Here is a 15,900-nt window from a genome sequence, read left to right on the forward strand (position 1 = left end):
TTGAAATAAAGGTATAATAATAGCATGTCTGTTCATGACTCATGAGCTCTGATATGTTGGAGGATGTCCTCCGGAAGATGTCATAATTACCGTGTAAGTCTATGGAAGTGGTTGAGAACCATGAGCTTCCTAGGTTTTGTATTGAAGTGAATGTACCCAGAGGAGGAGAGAAGCTAGCTGTTCTCCGGCTACACCATTGTGATACCCTACAGAGTGCTGCAGTCTACTCTAGACCTTCATTGCAAAACAGTGTGTTTTAATCAATTATTTGGTGACGTGATTATATGTAGTTTATCTTCATCTAAGAAGGATAACTTTTTAAATGTTTGACTATTTAAATTTTTATGAAATTGCCTGAGGAGGATGGTCCTCCCCTTCCTCCTCTGAGGAGCCTCCACTGCTACACACAGTGCTGGTCAACAGAAGTTGGGAGATTTCTACACTCCAGTGCTAATTCAATCACCCACCTGACTAACCTCTGTGGTCTCTCCATGTATCAGTGTGTAAGCTGGCTATGGTCCCTGCTATCCCCATCAGCCCCAGTGCCCTATAGTAGCCCCCTGCCCTCCTTGCCCCAGCCCCTTCATCGGTTAAGGCCCAGGGGCATGACTGGCCATCTGCTTCACTTCCTAGCTCCACTCCTGCGTAAATCAGGACTCAGGCATGGGGGGGTTAGGGGTGAGAACATACACACACACCAAGCACCCACTTGGAGACAATGACACAGAGATATATCACAGAGGGTTTTGCATCTGCCAAAGTAGTGGAGGGCATGCACATTTTTATTCATTCAACAACTAGCTTGTTTACATACATAGATACTCACCCATTTGTAAATATTGTCACACAAACAGCATCACCAAGAAAGCATTGAGGTTAAGAGCACGTGTTTCCTGCCAATATCTCTTACTGTCTCTTAAGATGTATATGTTTCCTATGATGCTGAAGAGAGCATTTTAGTTCTCAGGCCTTTATCATCAAAGCGCATCCATCGTAGCACTTCAAACAGGCGTTTAATGCCAGCCTGGGTTCAAAGAGCTGTTTTCCTCTGAGTGAGGGCTGTGACCTCTCTGGTTCTCACCACCCCCGGCTCCTTAAAGGTCAGCAGCCATGACCAGATAATTAGCCCCTCACTGAGACCCAGCAGAGCAGGAGGAAGCTGCCCCTAGATACTGATCTCAGGTCATTTTGATGTCTCCACCCTAATTGTAAAGTTTGTAGGATTTCAGGAGGGTAAGCTGCTCATAGATCTGTGCCTAGAGGGCAACCTTTATCCACATTTTTTATAGCTCTCTGTCACAGAGGCTAATGGAAGTGCAGCACCCCCTGAGGCCTGTAGGGGGCCTCTGGGGAGAGAAAATGGCTGAGATCATGGCTGCAGTAACAGGCTAGGGAAGATTAGGCTGGCTGTTTGGATTAAACTACCATTTAGACTCAGTTTAGCCCGCCTAGCCTTAGTGTGTCCTGTGAAACAGACAACAGGGTGTGTGTGTGTCTCTGTCTGTCTGTATGTGTTTGTGTGTCTGTGTTTGTATCTGTCTGTCCGCGTGTGCCAGAGATAAAGTTCCTGGTGTTACAGAGATGACACACGCACACACACACACACACACACACACACACACACACACACACACACACACACACACACACACACACACACACACACACACACACACACACACACACAGAGAGAGACAGACAAACAGGTGGTGGTTGAGCTCGAGGTCTCCTGGGCAGTAGCAGGTGTTGAAGGCGTGAGAGGGGAGTGTTGGGTAATTCTAATCCTATTGCGTTGCAGAGCTCGGTCTCAGGGCTCAACCCCCATGTTGCCCTGTAACCCCTCCCCCATCGGACCACATTGGCTGCCCGTAGACAGTAAGCCACCCGTGAGTAATTACTGGTCTGAGATCAGGTCAACCAACCTTGAGCCTGACTCTAAACACAGGATAATTACTGGAGAATGATCCAGGAGCTGTTACTAGACAGAGTGAGTGACAGGTCACTGCTCCTCTGACTTGCTAATGCAGAGAGGACAGGGGAGTCCTCCCTCTTCTTGCTCTCCTACCTCTACTCCTCTCTTCTCCTCCCTCTCTCCGTCTGCTGGTCTGGTTCAGTAGCAGCATGCAGACGCTGCCTGCTAAGGCTGTTCTGTTTCTCTTCTCCTCCGCTCTTCTCTCATCTCTCTAGGATGACCAGTTTCTGCAATCTACTCTGCATAAAATACAGGTAGGAGTAGGACCACACACTCACATATACACATTTCCACTCACTCAGTAACTTTACTCTCTATTTGGTAGATAGCCTCTTGCTCAAGCTCAGATATCCGCCTCTCTCTTATGGAGATGATTTATCTCCTTTCCCTTTCTCACCTATATCCTATTTTTAAGGCTTGAAGTTCATGACAGGCTTATTAGTCTGGAGTGCTGTCATTGTTAAAGAAATAAGCAATACTAATTTTTCTTTTACTTTGAGATTTTTAAATAGAGGAACAGGTTTTGACTGTTAACATTGTTTCCATATTGTAGCTTTAATCTCTCTTTGAGGAGAGCTCTTTGATGAAGCGTACTGTGTAATATGTTTATTACGGTACACTTCCCTAAAGGTATGTGCTTAGTCTGGAGCTGGCTGTCTTTTCAGACACACCTTCCATTGAGCTTTACATAGCCTGCGCTTGCAGCTGTGTCTATGTGTTCTTTGCCCTCTTGATCTTTGTTTGGCCACAGACTAGCCCTTGATCATGACTCTTCGTTCCATTACATTACACATAAGATTTATTGGACGAAGGCGTCTTCTGTACGGGGGACTTTTGTTAAGAGTCCCGATGCTTGGTCTGAACATTAGCATGCATCGCTTGCGGTACAATTTTGGAAGCATAAGGACCATATCTTTGATATCAGCGAGAAATAATACAAATATATACAATTGATACACACCTTTACAGGGTTAGGGTTCCCACACGGCCATATGTCCATGTTACAGCGCCTGTGTACGGAAAACAGACGGAAGACACGTTTGTGGTGTCCCACCTTCCATTTACACACAGGTGTTTGGAGATGCAGAAAGCTAATTGGCACAGGTAGTCCATACGTGTGCTAATTAGCTATCTGTGTCTCCGAACACCTGTGTGTAAACAGAAGACGGACACCACAAATGTGTTGTCACTGAAAAATACTGTTGGTTGCAACTGTGTTAAAACCTGTTAAAACTGTGTACAGTAAGCATGTATTTTGCATTTGTGAAATGATTTTGATGTGATATGAAAGTAGAGGTATTTTTGTTTCTAGAACTGTACTGCAGTTGAGAATCAATGTACTTTTAGATGGAGTATTTGGCTGTTTGGTCTTGGCCCTCTAAATAGAACCTATAAGGTCCTTGGACTATAAGGAGTAATGTTAGGCTCCTTTAGTCCATTATTTGGCTAGCCACAGACATACAGTATGTCTCTGCTTCATAGCTCAAACTGAAAACAAATTGATTCTGATCCTCATAGTGTTTATGTGACTCTTAACTCTGACGGTGTGTGAGCTGTGAGAGTGTGTGGTGGTGACTGCGTGTTTATGCTAATGTTTGCCTTCTCTGGAGGAGTTCAAAGTACACCTTGATCCTGTCACGTGTCTCCAGTGCCATCTGTGTTGACTTTGGAGGAGATTGTCACCTGTGGCATTGCTGATGACAGCGCTGATACATTATTCTCAGGGCTAATGTGCCACTGACTGACTGTCTCTCTCTCTCTCTCTCTCTCTCTCTCTCTCTCTCTCTCTCTCTCTCTCTCTCTCTCTCTCTCTCTCTCTCTCTCTCTCTCTCTCTCTCTCTCTCTCTCTCTCTCTCTCTCTCTCTCTCTCTCTCTCTCTCTCTCTCTCTCTCTCTCTCTCTCTCTCTCTCTCTCTCTCTCTCTCTCTCTCAGGAGGTGTTTTCAGACGGCTCATTTCTACGTGGAGGACAGTAGTTCTCCCAGAGTGGTGCCCAATGACAGCATCCCTGTCATCCCCATCCCAGGTAAGCACCAATCAGAGCATCGCTTCGGCCCCATAGTACCCCAGAAGGAGGTTGAAATCTTTGTCAGGAATGGGTCAGTTGATTGCAGCAAAATGGCATCTTTTCTCTGAAGTTTTCCAAATGTTCACTTTCTGTCTGTGGTCAATGTAATAATTCACAGTCAGGGTCAAGGGGAATAGTCTTGTCCCATATGTCTGCTCCTCTCTGTTTCCACTGGAACCCTATAGGCACCAATCATGTACAATCTGTACAGATACATCACACACATACAGTAGACACCATATGAGACTTCATATGACCGTTCTCCTCACATGAGACCACTATTTCATTATCCAGCCACCTCTGTGTGCTCTGTTGAAGAGTAAACAAACAGTTCATTCAAAGATGTTGTTTTTCTAAAGGAGCTGTACTTGATTTATAGTGTGTGCATTGAGTTTCATGTACTGGACAGTAACCTGTCATTCCATTGTATTGATTAGACATTATTGATCCCCAAAGGGAAGTTATTTTTGCCACCAGCAGCAGACCCCGACATGCATTATAGATAAACAGGCATACATTTCAAAACCGAAATCAACATTAAATTATTCCTAGAGATGATCTTGAAAAGTGTTTAAATTACTAAAGGGGAGGAGAGCTGAGATGTCTCTCACACTTAATATTGAACATTTTACTTTAACCACTTTTCAGATGGGAAAATCCATGTACACATTGATTTTTCCATGAAGACCTCATGTGAGATCGAGGTCTGAGCCATTGCATTAGCAGCCTACATTGATGTTTGAACACCAGTGTTATCATCTGTGAATGCTGTTCAAGTGTTAAAACACTTGAGAGGGAGAGCCTGACTCTGTGAGACAGGACTCACTCAGCCATGGTTTCAATGGGCTGTTGCTTGGTGATGAAGGTGCCAGTGGCCTCAGGTGGTTGGTTTGTTGGGGTGCATATGTGTGATCAGTATTTACAAGATTTGTGTTCCAAGAGATACCCGTAGCTGGTGTTGTTTTGCTAGAACACACTATTCCGTCATAATCATGTGATGTGTGTGAACAGGTGGGTGTTTGCCCTCACTAGTGTTACTGTAGTGTTTAACACTACAGTAACACTACAGAGTTCCCTGTCAGCATTGGTTTTGTGCTCTGTGCATACTGGTTCAGCCCAAATGCACCATGTTAAAGGAGGGTGGAAGGGGTGGAGTGGGGGGTGGGGGGGTAGAGGAGGGCTGGATCTCTCTCTCACTCTTTCGAGCCAGTGGATCAAACATTAAAGGCTTGGAGATTGGCCCTCAAAGACCCAATCTTCCATATCTTACATCTCCCCTCACATACAAGATTTTCCCCAGCATCCAAATCCATTTGGACTGACTGAGTGTCCTTCACAATGGACCTTGGCACAGAGAGCTGTGTCTGATGTGCCTATTTAAACCAATGGCGCAGCACTTGCCCGCACAGGGACAGGGAAGGCTTATAAAGTGGGCCCCATTGAACATCTCTCCTCCTCCTTAAAAGGCCGTTAACTTTGAGAACTGACTTCAGTACTCTACATTCTCCCCAGCAGATTGTATCTCCTAACCAGATATCAAAAGGTTTGTGGCTTATGAGACTTTATACCATGGCATTGTTGAATACTTCTTTCTGATTTGCTTGAAGGGTATTCTGGAGCCCTTCAAGTCATAACGCACAGTATATTTGCATCGTAAAATTCAATGGCTATCGTTCATTCTTACATTTTTTATGTTTGAGCTGCTTTTGAAAGCCAAAGTCGAATTGAAAACATTATTGGCATTGTTGAATTAGATGTTCATAATAACAAGCTTGGATGAATAGTTTGGTTAGCTAAACTAGCAAGTCTGGTTGGTTGCCATGGCAACTACTGTATCTAGTAAACTTGCTAGCTACTTCAGTGGATGTTGAACACATTTATACTGGAAAATGAACACATTTCTAGCTGTGTTAAATTATAGCCATGGTATAAAGGGATAATCAACTCTGGGCTCTATGCGTTCCAAGGACAATAATGCAACTCCTGACCTTCGCGTCATCCATTATTTTCCATAGAACGCATAGCCCCTCATTGATTATCATTTACATATTGACTATGATGTAAGACAATGTTTCTAGAATAGCCTAATGTTGATTGGAGTGCTGTTTGAAGGTTGTTATCTATCTTGATCATAGGTTTGGAGGACTGAAATAGGCATACTTTTTATTAAAGGTCCAATGCAGCCATTTTTATCTGAATATCAAATCATTTCTGGTTAACAATTAAGTACCTTACTGTGATTGTTTTCAATTAAACTGGTCAAAATGAAACGAGCAAGAATTGTACTAGGACTGTCTGGGTGTGGTCCGAGTGGGAAACTGAGCTGTTATTGGCAGAGAGGTTTGGAACTCTCTTTCTTATGTGTCTATTAACTAATTTACTGCATGGTGATGTCACCATTGAAGGCCAAAACTCCATCACACCAAAACAGGCTTACATTTTAGGCGCTCTTACACTAAATGGAGAGGCTGTGGTTCCGGATTTTCTGGACCCCCGATTTACCATGGCAAGAAGATTTATTTTTACGTAGCTGCTGCTCAGTTCTCCGCTGTCGCTTACATCAACGATGAACGCCTTTGTCTGGTGTAGCCTACACACTTCATGTTGTAGACAAAGGACACGGTCGACGTGTTCCAACTATTGCATTCCAAGCCTCAGTAGGCTGATCAGGATAAACACGATTTAATGTCCTTGTTTAAGGAGGGAAGTTAGGCTACATGCAGCTATTTACATGTTGTACTGTAAAGACATGATTAACATGTTTGTATAAACTCTCAAATAGTTTTTTGCCCCAATGCAAAACTCAAGTGGGGAGTTACATGCATATCAAACACAAACATGACACAAACATGACCACAGACGCAGTGTAATTAGCCATTTAATGTTATTTTTTCATCATCGTTGCAAACATTGGCTGAGCAGAAGGCAGACAGACAGGCAGTCAGTCAAAGTAGTAGTATTATTTTTCAGCAACTCTGTGTAATGGCTACGATATTGCAGCAACTATAATGATTAGCCTACATCAAAACGCTGCTCCAATGCAATGTGTAGGGACTGCATCCTGTTTGTGCAACTGCAATATCCGTTACAACAGACAGAGAAGGTTGTAGCCTTCATAATGGCCTTGAATGTTAGTTCAAATCGCCGCATGGTTTTTATTTCAGCTGTCCAGAAATATGAGGCAGAGACATAGGCTACATCATCATGGTTCAGAAGAGGGTGAGTAAAGAGAGAAATGTGAATGGAGTGTGAGCAGCAGCTACGCCCCAATTTTTTTTTGCATAAAATAACATATGCGCAGAACCTGATCCAGATAAGTGGCTTCGAGAAAGAGGTTTCCTTATGGGGTGTGGGCGAAATCTCGGTGTGGAAATGTACAAAAAAACACATTTAAAATCACGTGAATCACGTTTTTGACTGCACTGGGCCTTTAAAATGGATTAATTTGTGCAATAATGGAGCTAAAGATTACTAGATGATTCCGCTCAGATAGAGCTGTGAAAACAGTGGACTTAATCATACTGTGTTGCCATGACTCAGTGTGTATAGGGCATCTAAGGCAGACAGTTCTTAGGCCCAGTGGGGCTGTAGAGACCTATAGGAGAATGAGCAGCAGTGAGGGGAGAGCCATATGTGACCATAATGACAATCCTGCTTCTCACAGAGCTAATTGTCTCAACTGACACCCCCCCCCTCCCCCCTCTCTCTCTGGGGATTTGAAACCTTATGAAAACGACCACAAGACAAACACCCCACACACCTAACTACCAGAGACATACCACACACCACAGTATATTACTCCAGTGTATTTCCAACAATAATTTTCAAAGCCAATTATGTCTAATACATTTTTCATGAAGCTGTTTGACAATTTGAACCTCCTCCTTGAATCTCCATATGCTGTGTTTACCATAAGCATATAATTAGTGGCATTAGTATGCATAAATATTCCTCTCTGCCTTGTATGCGTTAATATTTAATGAGAAGAAGGGGTAAATAGAAGGATTTGGGTGCTTTCAACAGGCACTGTAGTTAACAGCATGTCCTATGAAGTACCATTATCATTTGGGTAAAGATGTAAAAGTACAAGCTGCCTTTTCCCATAAGTTGGCTCTATGAAACATTCATTGTGTCTGTGTGTGTGTGTGTGTGTGTGTGTGTGTGTGTGTGTGTGTGTGTGTGTGTGTGTGTGTGTGTGTGTGTGTGTGTGTGTGTGTGTGTGTGTGTGTGTGTGTGTGTGTGTGTGTGTGAGTGTGCGCGTGTGCATGCGAGTGTACGTTTGTAAGTGTGTGTGACGTGCGTACAGTAGGCATTCGTACACGTGTTTGAGTGTGTGATTTCCCCTGTGGATGAAGCGTTTGTTCAGCCCAGCTCTCCGTATGTCTCACTAAATGAGCATTTAGAGTGGTTCCCACAGGCACAGTTAGGACAGAACATCCACTAAGATGAGATCTGTCCCTCTCATCACTCTCCACCATCACACTCTTCTCCCTTTTGCTATCTTTACCCCCTTCTGTGGATTAAACTAGGACCAGATTGAAACTGTGAATCATGAATGACTCTGCTTGAGATGAAAGCTGTGAACTTACTTCACCTATGTGAAACATAAGCGGATGGACATAAATAACACATGCTTTTTGTCTTGGTGAAATATTGAACATGGGATTGTGATAGAGTGGAAGAGCGATCTCTCACCATTCTCCTCCTGTAGCTTCCTGCTACTTTCCTGCATGTGTTACATCACTCTGTCTTTTTAAGACAGATATTCAACAGGTATTACAGGTTTTTAGAGATCCTAGAGATAGTGTAGAGTTATAGTGTAGAGATGTTTTGTACATGCATTGTACTGTACTGTACATTGTACTGTACATTAAACATGTTGATATCTTCATATGTGACATACACGTGAGTTCCTCTGCTACATGTCTTCCCTAGACACAAGTGTGTGCCGAACTCAAACTGTTTGTCTGTATGACTCAAACTGTTTGTCTGTGTGTTTTTGACTAAGTGTCTAATTCTATGGACTCCCTTCCAGATGACATGGAGGCCATCCCTGTCAAGCAGTTCATCAAACACATCTCAGAGCTCTATTCCAACAACCAGCATGGCTTCTCAGAGGACTTTGAGGTAAATAACTGCTCCCTTTGTTCCTGTAATATAGTAGTCTTAACCCCACGATAGACTGGCTAGCATAGCATCCCAGCCCGGTGGGTTCGAGTCTGAGTTAGCCAGGTGACCTTGCTCTAACCACAGGTTGACTTTCCATGTTCCTGTGTCGTGTTTGGTTTGCCATGTGAGTGAGGGCAGCATGTGTGTTCGTGTCTGCATGCTTGTGTGTGTGTGGGGCATTTAAGGTTTTCATAGTGCTACTAATGGTCTTGGAGCAGATGATGTACGAGAGGTCTGTTAGCTGATTTAGACATGTGTCTCCTGACTGGGCCGGCTGACTGAGAGCGAGAGAGCAGATCAGGCTGGAAACCTGTGTCATATATCCACTACACTGCCTTACTAAACCAATATTTACCTTGTGTTGTATGTGGATCACACAGATGATGTAAGATCAGTAATGCTTTGTGCCTGGGTGATAGCCCTTAGGACAGCCATGGTTTTCAAGTTTCATTCCGAGTAAAATATGACTGAGGGCTCAGTCAGTGATCCTACAACTTATTTTGAGAGGGATTTTGATCACATGCTAACAGATATATGTGCTGTAAATACCTTTCCTATTTCTATCGCTGTAGTTTGAGAAACCCACTCTGCTGCCCTCGTTCTCCCTCCCTTCACCTTCTCCCTTACTTTCTCAGCCGTTAGCAAACCTCTCAGTATTTCTTAGTGACCCTCTCCCCAGAAGAAGGATGGGGGAGCTGTCCTACACTGGGCCCTGCTAATGAGTTTCCCCATGGGGCTAGCAACACTGCCACTCCCCCACCACCACCCGCTTGTTGTCCAGGCCAGTGTGAGTGACACTTGGAAATGGTTTAAGGTTTAAGGTTTAAGGGGGGCCCCTCTCCTGAGTGAATGTAGTAAATGGAGTGCTACTTGCACTCCACATCTCTTTATTCTGCCCCAGAAAGGAGGCAGGAGAAAGGGGGAAGGCAGCGGAGCGAAACCCCTTTGGGTGGAGCGTCCTCGGGCCCTGACAAGTGGCTTTGTCCCGACGGGCCCCAGGGAGACATGGGTAGGGTGCGTAAAGACAGGGGGAGAGGCTGGGGAATGGGTTTGGCTGGGTTTGGATCCCTGGGTACTGTGCAATGGGAATCTTTGGGGCTAGAATGCGTGCTGCATACAGATAGAGTTACAGGGAGGACATGTTAGTTACATGACATGACTTCGATCTTGGTGGCTAATATGTCCATTTGCGTCATGTCTCATAGATTTACTGTTTACTAATAACTCTCTTACCCTGATGCCTTTCACACCATATAGACAGACAGGGTTCTGGGGTGATTTATAAATACCTTCTTGTCATTCTAATGTCCACATATGTCCACCATGGTTGAATTCTCACTGGTGTTGGCTAGAGATCTGCTCATTTTTAGGATCTCATTCTGTAATGCCACTACTCTCCTTGGCATACACACTGTAATTGGAGCCAGTGGGCAGCTGTGTCCGTATTCCGTGTGTGCACGTGTGCGTGTGTGTGTGTGTGCGTGTGTGTGTGTGTGTGTGTGTGTGTGTGTGTGTGTGTGTGTGTGTGTGTGTGTGTGTGTGTGTGTGTGTGTGTGTGTGTGTGTGTGTGTGTGTGTGTGTGTGTGTGTGTGTGTGTGTGTGTGTGTGTGTGTGTGTGTGTGTGTGTGTGTGTAAGCATGTGTGTGTCTGGCGTGTGTGTGTAAGCATGTGTGTGTCTGGCGTGTGTGTGTTGTATGTATAAGCCATCTGGTGGTCACATCAGCCAGTGACTTTACAGTAAGTATGTACCCAGTTTCACTGTCCCCAAGCCCTCACAACTTGATCCCAGCACCATGTTCTTACCCATGTACACCCCACCTCCACAGTCACCCTTCCCTTATATCTATCTATCTATCTCCAACTTTTATGAGGGGTCCAAATTCTTCTGCTGTGCCCAGAATAAATGACTATTTATGTTTGTACCATGGAGAGAGACATCTATTACATATATAACAAGGTTGTTGATCTGTAAATCCTTAGAGGAAATGAACGAGGGGCTGATTTGACCAGACTGAAGACCATGGTCGGTCATAATTCGTGTTGCTAGAAGGCTAGATAACTGTTGTTGGTTTGTCATAAAACATTGATTATGTACTGTGGTTGCTATTAGACTATAGAGTGATAGAGTAGAATGGGCATGTGTTCTCTGGTTTCATGATTGTATCGAGACACACAAAGAACGCAAGCATATTTGGCAAGTTTTCTGCCGTGGCTTTAAAGGACGGTTGATAAAAGTGATACATGAAGCTTCTCAATGGATGGCATACTTTATGGTTCCACTGGGAGTGGAATGATGTTGTGAGAGCAGCGGAGGTTTGGGAAGATTGCGTGATGGTTAGCTTAGTGTGTGACAGCACTTAAGGGGAGAGAGCCAGAGTTGGGCTCAAATCGAATTGAAGGCCGTCTATTCAGAAAGTAAACTGAAACGACAATTCAATAATAGAAAAAGGGCATTTATTTTCAATGACTTCTCAATAAACTGAAAAGTAGAAGCTATTTATCACTTCCTGAATTGACTGCCCTTTAATTTGAATTGAGCCCAACCCTGGAGAGAGCGTGTCAACTTCTGCTCAGAGAGAGAGCGAGGAAGAGAGAGAGGAAGAGAGGGAGACAGCTGCCCTGTGTCTGTCACTTTGTCGACCGCATCTGACAGCGAAAAATTGCTTAGATGTTACCAGAAATGCCTCTATAACTGTCAAAATCTCTCTTTTCACTTCGTTCCAAAATGTTACCCTTGGTGTGTCTCTCTCCCCCACAGGAAGTGCAACGATGCACGGTGGACATGAAGATCACGTCGGAGCACTCCAACCATCCAGACAACAAGCACAAGAACAGATACATCAACATCGTGGCCTGTGAGTAGTGAACACCACACATTACAATACAGGAGCATGACAGGCTGTCACACCACTGCACTGATGCTTCATGTCATACAGATCCTGCTTGTAAGAGTACAGCTCTCATCATCTAGGCTACTGGTGTCTTCAGAGCTAACAGAATATGTAGTGTGGGAAATGTGAGACACACACGTGCACGCACGCACGCACACACACACAGAGTTAACAGTCCCTGTCTCTCCTCCAGACGACCACACTCGGGTGAAGCTACGGCCTTTAGCTGGGAAGGACACCAAACACAGTGACTATATCAATGCCAATTACGTAGATGTGAGTGTTGATTGGAGTATCTATTTTGGTCCGTCTGGTCGTGTGAGTGTGTATTTGTAAGAATTCATTTTTTTGTACTGTGTATTGTAGGTGTGTGTGTACAATATGTTTTACGTATTGTACAAGCATGACAATGTCTTTGAATATTGTGTATGTTTTGTTCATGGTCTCTCACCTTGTTTCACTGTGTATGGTAGGGCTATAACAAGCCCAAGGCATACATCGCGGCCCAGGGCCCTCTCAAGTCCACCTTCGAGGACTTCTGGAGGATGGTGTGGGAACAGAACACTGGCATCATCGTCATGATCACCAACCTCGTGGAGAAAGGAAGGGTATATACACTACAATTCAATAGATCCTTTTAGTAATCATATAATAACCTTTTTGTTTTTTGTGATTCATTGAAACAAGAGTCCCTAACCATGTGTGGTGTGTCTCTGCAGAGAAAATGTGATCAGTACTGGCCCACAGAGAACACAGAGGAATATGGGAACATCGTGGTCACGCTAAAGAGCACCAAAGTGCACGCCTGCTACACGCTACGACGCTTCACCGTGCGCAACACAAAAGTAAAAAAGGTCAGTGACAGTGTTATAAGTCTACAGTGTTATAGGTCTGCAGTGTTATAAGTCTACAGTGTTATAGGTCTGCAGTGTTATAGGTCTGCAGTGTTATAGGTCTACAGTGTTATAGGTCAACAGTGTTATAGGTCTGCAGTGTTATAAGTTATAGGTCTACAGTGTTATAGGTCTGTTATAGGTCAGTGTTATAGGTCTGCAGTGTTATAGGTCTGTGTTATAGGTCTGCAGTGTTATAGGTCTACAGTGTTATAGGTCAACAGTGTTATAGGTCTGCAGTGTTATAAGTCTACAGTGTTATAGGTCTGCAGTGTTATAGGTCTGCAGTGTTATAGGTCTGCAGTGTTATAGGTCTGCAGTGTTATAGGTCTGTGTTATAGGTCTGCAGTGTTATAGGTCTGCAGTGTTATATGTCAACAGTGTTATAGGTCTGCAGTGTTATAGGTCTGCAGTGTTATAGGTCTGCAGTGTTATAGGTCTGCAGTGTTATAGGTCTGCAGTGTTATAGGTCTGCAGTGTTATAGGTCTGCAGTGTTATAGGTCTACAGTGTTATAGGTCTACAGTGTTATAGGTCAACAGTGTTATAGGTCTGCAGTGTTATAGGTCTGCAGTGTTATAGGTCTGCAGTGTTATAGGTCTGCAGTGTTATAGGTCTGCAGTGTTATAGGTCTGCAGTGTTATAGGTCTGCAGTGTTATAGGTCTGCAGTGTTATAGGTCAACAGTGTTATTATCGGCTATGAAAAGTCAACTGACATTTACTCCTGAGGTGCTGACTTGCTGCACCCTCGACGACTACTGTGATTATTATTATTTGACCATGTTGGTCATTTATGAACATTTGAACATCTTGGCCATGTTCTGTTATAATCTCCACCCGGCACAGCCAGAAGAGGACTGGCCACCCCTCATAGCCTGGTTCCTCTCTAGGTTTCTTCCTAGGTTTTGGACTTTCTAGGGAGTTTTTCCTAGCCACCGTGCTTCTACACCTGCATTGCTTTCTGTTTGGGGTTTTAGGCTGGGTTTCTGTACAGCACTTTGAGATATCAGTTGATGTAAAAAGGGCTATATAAATAAATTTGATTTGATTTGAATTAGATTTATAGGTCTGCAGTGTTATAGGTCTACAGTGTTATAGGTCTGCAGTATTATAGGTCAACAGTGTTATTGGTCTCAGTGTTATTGGTCTACAGTGTTAATGGTCTCCATGCCTGTCTTCTCAAGTGATCCTGTTCTACTGGTCTCAGTGTTATTGAAAAGTGACTAACATGATATCTCATCTACTTCTTATCATGTAGAAAGATACTAATCAATGTGTTTTCTCTCTATCTCCCTCCTCCCTCCTCCCTCTTCCTCCCTCCCTCTCTCCAAGGGTCAGAAAGGAAACCCTAAGGGGTGTCAGAGTGAAAGAACGGTGGTGCAATACCACTATACCCAGTGGCCTGACATGGGCGTCCCTGAGTACACCCTCCCCGTGCTCACCTTCATCAGGAGGTCTGCTGCCACCCAGACCCCAGAGATGGGCCCTATGCTGGTCCACTGCAGGTATTGTCTCTGTCACTGTGCTGCTCAGGGGTTCTTATGGGAGAAGACTTACTCAAATAGAAGAGGTACACATTTTGCAAACTGTGTATTCAAAAATGTATCAAGCATGAGAGGAAGAACAAAAGGCAAAAATAAAGATTATGAGAACTAATGAGCCCCCAAAAATAGTCAGTATTAGACAGTTTCATGATTTACTGTAGTTTAGTTTATTATTTATTTTCACCAGTGAAGCATCTGTTGTGGTGCTTGATACATAAGTGTTTTTTATTTTTTTTAAATTGCGTTGTTTGTAACACATTTTTTAAACTAATTATGTACATAATGTTGCTGCGACCGTGTCTTATGACCGAAAATATCTTCTGGACATCAGAACAGTGATTACTCACCACGAACTGGTAGAAGCTTTTTCCTTTAACGAGTCCGACGTGAAGGATATACTGCTTTCCCGGGAACAGGCCAAAATCCTTTTGTGTGAAGAGAAGATGGATAAAAAGGGGGCGGAGTACAGGCTGCCTTCTGAGAATTTGTAGGTGATCGAGTAAACTCCCACTGCCATCTGTTCTATTGGCAAATATTGAAAAGTAAAAATGATGACCTATGAGCAAGATTAAACTATTAACAGGACATAAAAAAAATGTAATATCTTAATTATGTTTCACTGAGTTGCGGCTGAACGACAACATTCACAAAATACAGCTGGCCGGTTTTACACTGTATCATCAGGACAGAACAGCAGCCTTTGGTAAGACAAGGGGTGGCGTTCTGTGTTTATTTGTGAACAGCAGCTGGTGCACGATATCTAAGGAAGTCTCAAGGTTTTGCTCGCCTGAGGTAGAGTATCTCATGATAAATTGTAGACCACACTATCTACCTAGAGAGTTTTCATCTGTATTTTTCATAGCTGTCTACATACTACCGCAGACCGATGCTGGCACTAAGACACACTCAATGAGCTGTATTCCGCCATAAGCAAACAGGAAAATGCTCATCCAGAGGCGGTGCTCCGAGTGGCCGTGGACTTTAATGCAGGGAACTTAAATCTGTTTTACCAAATTTCCACCAGCATGTTAAATGTGCAACTAGAGGGAAAGCAAACTCTAGACCACCTTTACTCCACACACAGAGACACGTACAATGCTCTACAGAGGGTAGTGTGTACTGCCCAGTGCATCATTGTGGCCAAGCTTCCTGCCATCCAGGACCTCTATACCAGGCGGTGTCAGAGGAAGGCCCTAAAAATTGTCAAAGTCTCCAGCCACCCTAGTCATAGACTGTTCTCTCTGCTACTGCATAGCAAGCAGTACCGGAGTGTCAAATCTAGGTCCAAGAGGCTTCTAAACAGCTTCTACCCCCAAGCCATGAGACTCCTGAACATCTAATCAAATGGCTACCCAGACTATTTGC

General features: G+C 43.9%; 1 protein-coding gene across 2 annotated transcripts in view; it reads left to right on the forward strand.

Moving 5' to 3' along the window:
- LOC135540122 (receptor-type tyrosine-protein phosphatase gamma-like) overlaps positions 1-15,900 on the forward strand; it is a 327,471-nt gene that overhangs the window by 299,017 nt on the left and 12,554 nt on the right. Inside the window, exons 14-21 of one of the 2 annotated variants that reach the window (XM_064966521.1) lie at positions 2,188-2,226; positions 3,905-3,996; positions 9,074-9,165; positions 11,966-12,062; positions 12,292-12,374; positions 12,572-12,706; positions 12,818-12,952; positions 14,324-14,496. In XM_064966521.1, coding sequence (XP_064822593.1) covers positions 2,188-2,226; positions 3,905-3,996; positions 9,074-9,165; positions 11,966-12,062; positions 12,292-12,374; positions 12,572-12,706; positions 12,818-12,952; positions 14,324-14,496 — 846 coding nt within the window. The remainder of the gene's footprint in view (positions 1-2,187; positions 2,227-3,904; positions 3,997-9,073; positions 9,166-11,965; positions 12,063-12,291; positions 12,375-12,571; positions 12,707-12,817; positions 12,953-14,323; positions 14,497-15,900) is intronic. The other variant, XM_064966520.1, reaches the window with a different exon arrangement.

This window comes from Oncorhynchus masou, chromosome 5, assembly GCF_036934945.1.
Source record: "Oncorhynchus masou masou isolate Uvic2021 chromosome 5, UVic_Omas_1.1, whole genome shotgun sequence".
Taxonomy (NCBI): domain Eukaryota; kingdom Metazoa; phylum Chordata; class Actinopteri; order Salmoniformes; family Salmonidae; genus Oncorhynchus; species Oncorhynchus masou.